The sequence below is a fragment of the Crotalus tigris genome, unplaced genomic scaffold (assembly GCF_016545835.1).
Source record: "Crotalus tigris isolate CLP2741 ecotype Arizona unplaced genomic scaffold, ASM1654583v1 scf7180000017899.1852299, whole genome shotgun sequence".
Taxonomy (NCBI): domain Eukaryota; kingdom Metazoa; phylum Chordata; class Lepidosauria; order Squamata; family Viperidae; genus Crotalus; species Crotalus tigris.
Window position 1 is genome coordinate 959,489 of NW_024096711.1, and position 12,599 is coordinate 972,087.

General features: G+C 38.9%; 1 protein-coding gene across 1 annotated transcript; it reads right to left on the reverse strand.

The window, feature by feature from the left end:
* Positions 1 to 706: 706 nt before the first annotated feature.
* On the reverse strand, positions 707 to 11,239 carry PRPF19 (pre-mRNA processing factor 19). The gene is made up of 16 exons (XM_039344252.1): positions 10,993 to 11,239; positions 8,205 to 8,354; positions 7,433 to 7,509; positions 6,964 to 7,105; positions 6,788 to 6,861; positions 6,642 to 6,704; positions 6,205 to 6,246; positions 5,973 to 6,047; positions 5,293 to 5,368; positions 4,934 to 5,043; positions 4,612 to 4,767; positions 4,407 to 4,476; positions 4,174 to 4,259; positions 2,109 to 2,279; positions 1,326 to 1,431; positions 707 to 1,154 (listed from the first exon to the last, which is right to left on the reverse strand). Exons 1-16 carry the CDS (start codon positions 11,009 to 11,011, stop codon positions 1,057 to 1,059), a joined length of 1,515 nt encoding a protein of 504 aa, XP_039200186.1. The 5' UTR covers positions 11,012 to 11,239; the 3' UTR covers positions 707 to 1,056.
* Positions 11,240 to 12,599: the final 1,360 nt, after the last annotated feature.

A 12,599-nucleotide genomic window follows, 5' to 3' on the forward strand; every position in this document is an offset into this window, starting at 1 on the left:
ACAAAGTAAGACTATAAGAAATCCATCATGGCCTAAGATAAGACCTCTTGTACTGAATGAGTTAAAAGTGTGTATCACTAAGATATATTACCAATAAACAATACTTAATAACATAGTTATACTAAACTTGGATGCCAATTTCCCACTTGGTATATTCACAATCCCACTCCAAAGATTCTGTATTGCATAGTGTTTCTTTTCTTTTCTTTTTCCCTGTTAGAAAGGCAGAGATTCTGCTCCTAGGAAGACTAGGAATGCTCCAATTGCCATTATCTTAATTTATTGAGATCTTTACCCAGAATGAAATTAAAGTGATTCCACTGGCTGATCCTTGGCAAAAGATGAAAGCACCTTTTGCAAATCAGGTCCTGGTCCACATAGCATATTACTGTCTATTGTAATAAAACAAATAGCAGATTTCACATTTCAAAGCAGTATGCATGCTCCCTATTTGAGGCTGTATTTCAAACATTCCATTTTAATGAATGGCTACGAGACTCTACTGCCTTCAGAATGTGCCTATAAATTGAATACTATCTTTAAGGAATTCATCATCAAAATTGCTGCACTGTGATACTTTCTCATGCTGTGAGAAATTCAAAAGCTGTTATGTATAAACATTTGTAATAGAGCCAACCTGTGTGTGTTGGCAAAATGTAGTTCAATATACAAATGTTTGAAATGTAAGATACCACCCAAAAGCACATTGTTACAGTTGAATATTGTTTTTTAATGAAACTAGAGAGCAGCATACAAAAAACTGCACATCTCCCCAACCTTTTCTTCATCCTCATCTCTGCCACTATCCCTACTAGAGAGTCAGCAGTGCATGGGTTTTGACTAAGTATTGTTACAGTTACAGATCTACATGAAAACCAAACACAGAGGAAAACAAATATATTTAAAACTGTGGGCAATTTTCCATGCTACAGAAAACTGACATCAGCAGCTATAATGTACATGATGTTCCATCAGTCCAACACCCCATGCTTATCCCATAGTTTTTCATTACAGCAAAGAATAGGATCCGGATGCTTTGCATCCTAGAAACAGAAGCTACAGGCTGTAGAACTTCAGGCTTCTGTCCATGCCTGTGGAAGCGAGGAACTTAGCATGATGCCCGAAGGCTACTCCTGTTGTCAGCCCACTATGCTCTGTAGAAAAAAGACAGGAGAGTCAGATGAGATATTTTTCACTCTATGATTACCACTTCAAAAAAACAGAAGGGAGCAGAAATAACCAAAGTGCTGATGCTAACCACCAGTACAAAAGACAGTACTGTATAGTATCTCTGGAGAGTGATACAAAAGCCAACAATCTCATACCTGTGAAATGAAGAACTTCTGTCCATTGTTTACAGATGAACACTTGGACATCAGTACCACCCAGGGCCAGATAGGTACCACTCTGATCAAAGATGAGAGACTTCACCTAAAGAGGAAAGGCACAGAAAATAGGTTTCTAGAAGCAAAGCATTATATGTTCACATGCTCTAGGACAGTGGTGTCCAACCCCCTGTCCGTAGGCTGGCAACAGGCTACGGCATGCCAACAACCGGGCCGTGCAAATGAGCGAAGCCCCATCCATGGGAGGCAGGCAGCACACAAAACCACGCCCCCTCTGGTCTGCGGAAACATCTTTCTCCACAGAACCGGTCCGTGATGCCCAAAAGGTTGGGGGTCTCTGTTCTAGGACATCTCCGAAACCATCTACTTTGACTAAATCAACCCAGCCAATACAAATATGCCATAAATCCCCACTTTAAGGGAAATGGGATCCATGAAACAACCTTTTCTGCTACAAATCCTACATTCTGAGTTTGCCTCCCAATGCCAGGAATGGTGCCTTCCCTATCAGGAAATACTGCTCTTCTGCAGAGTCTTCCTGGAATAAATGTTAGTCTACGTCACAACTGAAGATAGCCAGTGATTATTTGGGAACTACTATCTGTTACGGTTTGGATTGTTTTGTATTGTGCTATAACGTAAGCCACCTAGAATCTTTAAAAGCAGCTAGATGAATTCTGTCAGAGGAGATTTCAGTGGCTATATTAAAATACAGAGGGCTCAAAAATGTACAGCTGACAAACAAAATGCAACTAGACAAACCTCAAAGTTATTATCCAGCTGCAGCGTCTTGAAATTCTTCAGCTTGCGGAGATCCCAGAGTTTGACTGAGGAGTCATCAGCAGCAGTGGCCAAGTAGTAGCCATTCTCGGAGAAGGCAATGCTAGTAATGGGACCAGAGTGTCCAGGGAAGTTTGCGACATTAGTCCGTTCCTGAGGAAGGCAAGTAATTAGTGCTAGTAGAGTGATGTTGTACCCTCCAAAGAAATACAACTCATGTCTCTCCCCTGCCTTTGAGATCACTGTCCTTTCAATAATATTCCTGTATAATGTTTTGAGCTCAACGTGACATTAACAGCAATACCTAGAAGTATACATACTTCAGATAGATAGATCAGATTTCAAGAGATTAAAAAACTGAAAGAAAAAAATGATCCTTTATACATCATCATAACAAAAAAAAATTACTTTAAAAACAGATATGTCACCTCTCAAAAGAAATGTTTTCCCAGAACACTTTGCATAATCATTTAGATATTTTGAAACAACCTTTTCACAGATTGTACCACTTTTAGGAGATGACAGTATTCAAGTACCACCAGTGTTTAGCAAGGTGTCAAAAACTTGATGACTAAAAAAAAAAAAGATTTTGGGTTTTACTGATTAGATTGATTTGTTTTTATACAAATGGTAGCTTATACTATTATGGCAAAGTTGACGTTCGATGTTAATGCTTCATTCTACTGCAAAAGAGGAAGTTGGAAGTCAAAGCTTTTTCTTTTCTTTCTCCCTTCTCCCCCTTATTTTTCTTTCCCCTGTTTCTCCCAACTGTGTCCTACTATTTGCTTTTGTATTTTATTCTATAATCTAATAAAATGTTACAAACCATTAAAAAATGGAAAAAAGTTACCAGTTTTAATTTCTTTGGTGGCAGTTCCTTTCTGAATCACTTTCCCTTTGCACTGATGAATGTATAAAAAATGTATCCATATTTATTAATATGTTGATCTTAGTGGTCAGCAGGCTGGTCGGCCCTTCTTCCTCTGATCCTCTCCTCTCTCTTTCTCCTCATTGTGTGCTGGGCTCTCTTTCCACAACCTCTTCTCCCTCTCTCTTTCTCCTCACTGCCTGTCTCACAAAAGCCACTTCTCCCTCTCTTTTTCCGTCTCCTTCTCTTTCCCCACTGTCTTTTTTCCCCCTCTCCCTCTCCTGTCAAAACCTCCTCCTTTTATATCCTCTCCTCTCTCCCACCTCGTCCTTTTTTTCCCGGCTGCGCTGGAAGCACCGATCAGTGCGTAGCCACGCGCGCCAACCCTGGAGCCTCTGCCTCACCCCAGTTGCTCCAGCTGACTCTCTCACCCCAAGGCCTGTCTGCTGCTCTCGGTGATAACAGGGGCTGCCGGAAGCACCAATCAGCTAGAGCGGTGCATGCTGATCCTGGGCTCTCAGCAGAGCCCTGGAAACACTGCAGCTCCAGCTGACTCCCCCCCCCCAGGTCTGTGTGGCGCTACCGCTGCTTCAACTCATCAGCACTGCCACTACTTCAGCTCATCCCCCCCAGGTACACTTGTCTAGATCACGTACCACCTGCCAGGTGCTGAAGTACCGCCAGTGGTACCTGTATCATGAGTTGAAACACCCTGCCTTAAAAAACCAATATAAATATAAACATAATTGTTGCTAATATCTTTCGATTCAGAAGAATGATTATATTTCATGAAGGTAGGAATTATCCAAACTGTTCCCCATCTATATCTACATCTTTTGAGGAGGAGCATTTGACATGGCCCTCCTTAGTCTTTTCCCCCAACAAAAAAGAAGCCAAGGAGAGTTCCATGCTCTTTAACATTAGCGTAAGAACTTTCTAAATAATGGTATATATACCAACCATTTGTATTTATTCACAAACATATTAACCAACTATATAAATCAGTAATGATCTAGCTCTAGTTAATATACTGATGTATTAAATATTCCATTTCTCATTCAAAACACCTAAAGGATAAGAATACTTTAGAATATGCATGGTCAGTGTCAGCAAATCCTTAATAATCAGTCTTGCAAAGTAAAACTTTCCAACATTGTCATAACACAAGCCAATTCTTACCTTTAGGTCCCAGATCTTAATCTGGGAGTCCATTGTTCCTGTCCCAAAAATAAGTCCGTCAGGGTGGAACTGAGCACAGGTGAGAGCTGCAGGAAAAGAATATTGGATCACCGCGTAAGTGAGGGAGCTCCAACCAGGTTATTCCTACACAGATGCCAAACACATTGAGACTACACTCACTCCAGCAACTTTCACAGAGTGCTAAATTTAGATTTTAAGTGTAAAATCCATACCACAGCCAGAGGTTTCATCTGTGACCTTGGTGAGAACACGGCCAGTCTGGATGTCAGAGAAAGCCCAATACTATAAAAAGAAAAGGTGTGAGATTGTGTATAAGCAGTTGGCACCAGGAGATTGTGACTTTCATTATTGTTTTGTTGAATTCTTATTTTTTTAAAAAAAAATCTAGGCAAACAGATATTCTGGATTCACTCTCACCTGGTCATCAGAAGAGCTCAGAAGATAATCGCCAGTTGCATGGAGACTAAGCCCTGTGACAGCACTTTCGTGGGCTCGTACAACCTGTACACAGGAAGCGCCAGAGACTGACCAAATCCGGATAGTGGCATCTGGAGATGCTGAAAACACCAGTTCCTGGAGGACAAGAGATGCCATCGCCTCAAATACCAATTCTGTAAGACCACGTGTAAACCCGACTCCCTCAACTAATGTATGAGAAAACCTTGCTAATGGTTGCATAAATATAATCAGTCTGAGATTTTCTCATGGAAAAATCCTGCAGAAAATCTAGAGCTCTTACCTGGGATGGGTGGAACACGACGCTGGTGACCTTCTTTGTGTGACCTTTCAGGGTGGCCAGGATCTGTTCTGAGCTCTTGTCAAAGACAACAACATTTTTATCAGCACCACCTGCGAACAAGACAAAACTAAGAAACCAGAGCAGCTCAGCAGCAGAATCTATTAACAGAAAGCGTTCTTCAGTGGTTGATTTAAAACACATATTACTGGCGTAATATTGCAGTAACATTATTACTAGTGTTTCATGGAAATAGACTTCAGCAACACAAAAATGAATTGTAAGCTACTATCCTTTCAAATATAAACAGGGAGCAATAAACAGCACTCTGGGGGAAAAAGGAAGCAGAAATCTTAACATACCTGTTAGGATCTTGTTGGTGTCAGAAGGACACAGGTCAAGAGCAAGGATGCCAGGGATACTGGCACTGTGCAATCCCTGTTTAAAAACACAAAAGTATTGCAATTAGCATTCCAAGCCTTCTCATTTTATTCACTGACCAGCAAGCAACATAGGTTTTTTACAAAAGGTGGGTGCCTGTGTGTGTGTGTGTGTGTGTGGAGAGATATTTGTTTGTGTTTAGTCCATATTTCTATTTGATGATGCTCCTAAAAACTAAGCAGTGTTTATCCTGGCAAGCTGTGATAATTATTCTACTTCAGACTTGCAACATTAGCAGAAAAAGCAAAAAGGAAATCCAGCAACAAGGCAAAATAATTGTCCAAAGAAATGAAATAGCGGAACCAAGATTGAAATTACAAGCAAAACATGAGTAGTATATCACTGGATTTGGTAGTAAAGACCAAGATTCAGTGCTACGTTGATGTAGAGGTAGCAGGTGCATAGAAGAGGTTCCGTTTTTTGAAGAATATATAATCTCTCAGATAATCGAGAGCACAACAATATCTAAAATGTAGAGAACTATCATTAATTTAAATGTGTTCCCATCAGACAGCAAAGAGGAAATTCACTAGCAGTGTTAAAGAGATTTAGCAATTTTCGGGACTCTTAGGATAATCTTCTCAATCGATCATGTATTTACCACGTGTGAAGCCACCTGTCGGTATCTATTAAGTTCTTCTGGTTTCACCAGCTCCTCTGGCACAGTCTTCCCTCTCTGTCAAAAGAAGAAAAGAAAACTCACTTACCAAGAACACAAACTACCTAGGACAAGCAATTGGAACTCTCTTAGCAGTTATTCTGCTAAGAGAATTTTTATGCATATCCCAGAATCAACCGATTCCACAGCCAAGTTTACTAAAAAGGGCACTTGCCTTTTTCCGCTCTGTAGTCAGCACTGTGGCTTTGTCTTGAAGCTGCAAGATAGAAAAACATTAGGAAAATTAGAAAAACTATGCCATAATCGTGTACAAAGAGGCTGGAGATAACATTAGACATAGCAGTTTTAATATAAAATTGAAGGCACAGTGATATAGGATAGGCTAAAAGTGTGTGTTTCACGCATAAAATCACCCCTTGAGAATGAAATGAACCACTTCAAACATTTTCAAACTTTTGTAAAATCCCTGAAACAGGCAATTTCATGCTTGAAGTTAGGTGTTTTGCAAAGTTGCATATTCAGACTGATTCAAAGGAAACCTTTTTGCACATTCCTGCTACAGAAATGGCACAATCATTTCTATGTATTTAACACTCAGGTCAAAGTATTATAACTGTTTATCTGTAGTCCTGAGCCCAAAACATTTCTTACTTTCTGGATAATCTCTGGGGTCATTCCTGCCAACTCTCCTAGATCCATTGGTTCACCGGCACCCTGGAAAAAGAGCAAATAAAGCATTTCAGTTCAGAGAAAGAAGACACAGCATGAAAAGAATTATGAAATTACGTGGAACATACCATAGGATTTGGTTGTGAAGAGGGTATAGCTTGGGGAACAATGAGGCCGGCCTGGGGTTTCAGAGTTGCCAAAGCTGGGAAGAAAGAGATGATTTGGCAGGTTTAACACAGTTGGCATAATGGGGTGTTTTCTTGGACACCATTAAAAAAATAAAAATAAATATTCTGTGCTGTACCTTCTCTTGCAGCAGTCACCTCTTTGGTGAGACGAGCAATGACACGGCAGGCAGCATCATGCTGGTAGAGTGCATGAGAAAGTTCCTGGCGTGTAGTCTGAAGCTGCTGGCGCAAAGTGAAACTGTGTAGCATGACGGCATCCTGAAGGAAGCAATTTCACACATTAATATTGTATGGGGCGATATCTGGACATGCTGGCTTAATCAGTAACTGCGAACATACAGCACGCCAGCAGATGCAGCCCATTAATTTCTGCCTTGGTCTTTCCACTCTTGTGAACAGGAAAAGCAAAGTGAAAATGGATAGCTTTCATAACATCTGAAATCAACCTATTGATTTGTTTTTACCAATCCCTTGTTCTATGAGCACAAAATCTGATTCTGGATGTTACACGAGTGGCAGAACTTACTTGCTCACGATAAAATATGAATTCTGGATTACTGTATGAAAATATATATATATATATACCCATTCATCTTGTAGGGCCTTCAGGATAGCTGGAATACTGGTAGCAGAAGGAGGCTTAGGCCGAATTGGGTGGGCAACTGTGAATGAAATATATACAAGCATTAATTCTAGAGAACCCCAATATTTACCTTCACAAGTCTTTAAATCATGGCTAGGACAATTTTGTCAACTTTAATTTTAGTGAATTATTTTTTGCCTATTGTTGTGGGGTTTCTTCCAGTGTGATCCAGCTGGGGATAGGATTGAAGACTATGGATGGCATTGGAAAAGCAAAGCTGCTAAATTCATTTCTATTTTAAAACCAAAGGAGCTGAAAAAATCTGCAAAAGAGACACATGTTTTATAAAAATCTGACCACAGACATTGATATAATTATAGTTGGAGACAGATTTCAAGCAAATCGGATGGAAAGCGCAACATAGAAACAATGGACAAAGTACAAAGTGAGAAAATGTGGATGTAAACAGAGGTGGTATTTTTGATTAGGAAGAAGTGCCAGATATACATTTTAATCAAGTGTTGCTTTGGTTAGGGAGATGGGCAGCATATAATTTAATAAATGAGATGTATACATATAGCAAGTTTTTGAAATATTGTTGTAAATGGATCTGTTGAACAATCCTCTCCTTAAACCTGGCCCTGATATTTCGGAATTGCTTTACATCTTACAATAAACTAACAAATATTTTCAAAACTTTCATACAAGGTTGTAAGAGATCAGTCAGATTAGGTAGTCTGCATTCAAGGAAGTAATTCTCCTGATCTTCCTTACCTTTGATATCTAGCAGCTGTTCCTCAGACAGTGGCTGGTTATTTACTGGATCAGTCCCATTCTCTGCAATATACTTTTCAATCAGTCTTCGCTCATAAACATGATTTGAGACTGGAGACAGACAGGGATGCTCTGGTACCTCATTAGAAACTGCAAGAAAAAAGGTGGAGGTAGAGAAAAATGCTGGATTTAGTCATTTACAAACAATAGGAACAATTTTTGACAGGCCTGTCTTCTATCAATAATATTAATATGTATCTTTCCTTTTGTTTTGAAAATATTAATACAATGTAACAAACTATGCTATGGGATCCTTGGTGTTTCAGGCTGAGCCTCAGCAGTGCTGCCAAGTACCACTGTTCAGGAGGCCTAGATAATGGGCAGCAGAGATACATAATTATTTGTCTTTTATTCATTCGGGATGGGACACATAGCAGAATCAAGTTAGGCATTTTCTAAATTTTTGACACACCAAGCCCAAAGGGTTCATTATCACTGCACTGACAGATTAAAATACTCATAAAAAGATATGCTTAAAAACTTTCAAACCCATTAATAATTGTGTATACCAGTATGCTACCAGTAAATAATGTTTACTGGGGCCCTAATACATAAGTAGCAAATTCAGGTATACTGTACTTTAAAAGTTTGATGTAAGATAACACAGTTTAACGGTTAAGTCAGTAGATCATAAAACATTTTAAAACTTAATTTTATGAATGTATTGATATTTGTTTTGCTAGCCAGAGTTAAAAATTTGCCTTTGCCACTGTAATTTTAGAAATTTCCTCCGAGAATGTTAAAAATTTTAACATATTCAAAAATATATCTCCCTGGTCTCAATTTTAAAATATGTGTATTTATATCCTGCCAAAAATTCTTGCAAAAATCACAATGCAGTAAAATACAATCCATTGTGTCAAGGTCAGTATATTGACAGGGACAACCTTTGAGTGATGGGAATCTTGACCAGTAAAATTGCTGGAATAAGGGAATCAGATGTTTAGAAATCCATTGCAATGTAATAGTCTGGATGCAGCATAGCTGAAAATTATCAAGCATTGTTCAAAGTATTCCTATGCAGAACACATTATATTAATGGGGGGATAAAATATATGTTACTATTAGCAAACAGGATACCCTGAAAAATAGCAGTTTGTATATTAATGTCAGTTGTGCAAATGCACTTCTGGATACCACTAAAGTGTAGACATCTATATTCAAGTCTGAATCTGAGATTACATGGAAAGTGCAGACCTGAATTTTCAAGAGCAGCATAATCCTATATAACACAGATTAAATATCTAATGCTTAGTCTGTACTTTGAGTGATCGGGAATACAGTATCTTTGTTTTGTGTTGATTAAGCCTCAATGAATAGCAAGATTCTTTGAATTTCATTGGAAAGAAGAGACAGGATTTGGTATCGCCAATTATTGGTAATACTGTTTCCCCAAATTCCAGACGTTTTATACATATGTTAAATAGCATGGAGGGCAAAATACTGAAGAAAGCCATAAAGCCATACTAAAGGTACCAAACAGGAATCTAAATGCAGACACATCATGAAACACTGACCAATTTCCATCCATTTCTTCTGATATATACTAATACTGAAAGTCATCAAGAAAACAGATGTATGAGTCCATTCCCCCCATCCTGGTTTTCAACAAACAGAATGAAGGTAACTAAAATCAAGTCCTTTACTTAGGCCCAAAATGGAGCTGGATAATTGATATATTGCAGAAATCCTAAGAAAGTTATGTAGGCATTTCTCCCTTTGTGGAAAGCATAGATTAAATGGTAGACATGTTTAAAATAGATAGGTGATTGGGAATAAAACAAGTATCTTCTGTAAACCATATTAAATTGTCTTTGGATATAAAGATGTATAGAAATAACAGGACCTTGCACAACATTTACCTTCACAGGATGACTACAAACAGTAATATTCAGTTAAATAACAAATCCCAAATGAAGACAAGTAAAAAGTTGGTTTAGTAAGATCTTTTTAAAATCTACTATTAAAAATATATGTTATCTATGCAAATCAGACTCACAGACATTTCTTAAAGCCTTAAGATGCAAATGCAATGTATGCCCACATCACCAAATCTGTAATTTATATAAATAAAATGTAATCACACAAACGAAAATATGATTGGAACAAAAATATACAAACTTTCCCTTTAACAAGCTAAAGGAGGGGGGGAAATAAAAAAATAAAAAAAGAGATAAGATATAGAGACAAACACACATTTCTTCACTGAAGAAAAACAAAATGAAAGGCTAGAGATGTGGGACGCCTACAATAGTTGATAGCAGTATTTCCAAAAAATTACTGCTTCCAGAAGACCCCATTATTTTTAAAAAATGTGATCAATTAAAAAAAAAGCTCCCTAAGATGTACCAAACTGTGAAGAAGGGTCCCCCCCAACACTGAAACGGAATACTGAATCCGTTCTTTGATGCCCCGTCTTCTGGAGGGGGGGGGAGGGAAGAGAGAAAAAGGTCTTGGCTTTCTTTTCCTGTCCTGTGACCACCTCTCAGCTCTACCTGCAGTTTACAACAGTGACCATAATACGATCCCACTGACTGTGAACATTACAAGCCCTCAGGCAGAGCAATACTCGGAAACTGTCATAGTTAACCACCAAAGCTGCTGCTGCTGCTGCTAAAAGGGGAGCCTGCCCCTCTCTCTCTCCCTCTCTCGAGCCTTCCCCCTCCGTGCGAGGCCGCAGCTGTGCGGGAAGGAAGAACGGGAGCCAAGGAGAAAGCGGGTCACTCACTGGAGCATATGAGAGACATGGCGCGCAGTATAATCCCCCCGTGGATGTTGTAATATTACAATCCTCAGTTTAATCCTTATGGCTGCTTCGGGGGGCCACGAGGCCAAGGAGGAAGATTCGCCCTCCCGGAGTGCGCCTCAGCTTTTTTTAAAACGGCACCACACCGCAAGCCACGAATAGCGCGCGAACCTCCAGCGCAGGCCGGAAGCGGAATTTCTCCTCTCTCTCTCTCTCTCTTTCTCAGGTCCCGTTGAGGAACAACCTCCACCGCGTGACCTAACCCTCCGGCGAAAACAATCTACTTCCGGATCCTGAGGACCCGGGAAAAACTACCATTCCCGTCATGCACTTGTTCGGCATAACTCGGGTCTCGAAATATAGTATATATAGCTGGAAAAATAGATTTATTGAGGGTCAGTTGCCAAGCTGCAAACAATGAAGAAAGCAAAACAAAACAAAAAAGTACCTATGTAATATTTCTAGTCAGACTTGGAAAACAGCAGTAACCAAATTACTTTTCGTATGAAATTTAGATGACCTGACTCCTGAAAACTGCCTAGAGAAGTTTGTGCAGTTTTCTTGGGAAAATTTCTTCTATATTCAAAAGGATTCTAAACAGCTTATTCAATATAATATATTATAATGAGTATCTAATTGATAGAAATAAAGTATAAATTGATGTTTTTTCCTTGTATGAATGACAGTTATAAATTCCTACAAATTTCAAATTGTCATATAAACCATTTTCAAATTGTAATATAAATCATTTTCCAAATGTCAAATCCAAATTTTCTGCTTCTGTTTTTTAAAGAACAGATTCTCAGCTAAACATCAGACTCCTGATTATGCCAACAAATATTCCCAATTCAGTGTAAGCTGTATTTTGTGTAAATTACGTGAAAAGGTTTTCCCATAACAGAATAGTTATCACAAAAGCCTCTTGGCTTCTCTGCCTCCACTTGGTCAGAAACCAACTCTGCAGGATCCTTTCAGTATAAAAGTTTATACTTGTGGTCATTCCTCTTTCACTCAGTGCATAGATGGTGGGAGGATGAGACTGGTGGTGAAAGCATTGCCATGCCAATAAAGTGGTAAAAGAAGTTCATCCTTTTTTAAAGTATGCTGCCCAGGATAGAAAACTCATCCTGGAAAATTTTTCATCAGAAATCAGCCTACTTCTATTTCATTCTCTAATGACTCTCATATTTTTAGTCACTATATCTTCAAATCTACTACTTCAGCTGGGCAAGCTCTTAATTTAGTGCCTAACTCTTCTTGCAGTTTGGTGTGGCAAAGTATCCTCATGTACTTTCCATGTGTTTCACAGTCATCGGTTAAATCTGCACCTCATTATCACTGCTTGATTTAATCCCAATTCATTTCAGCACTAGAGGGGTCTGCAGCTTACCATTTGCTATGTAGCCCAGGAAAAAGACCATATTCTTTATGGTAAATTAACTTGTAGAATGCTTGATAATAGGTACTATAGAATTCATATTTGGTGTCTTTGCAGAATGTCTTCTCTGATTTGATCAGTTTCCTCTGGAATCTCTTCAGCCTTACTTCTTGTGACTTGAATTGTAAGTGACCAAGTTATTAGCAGAATG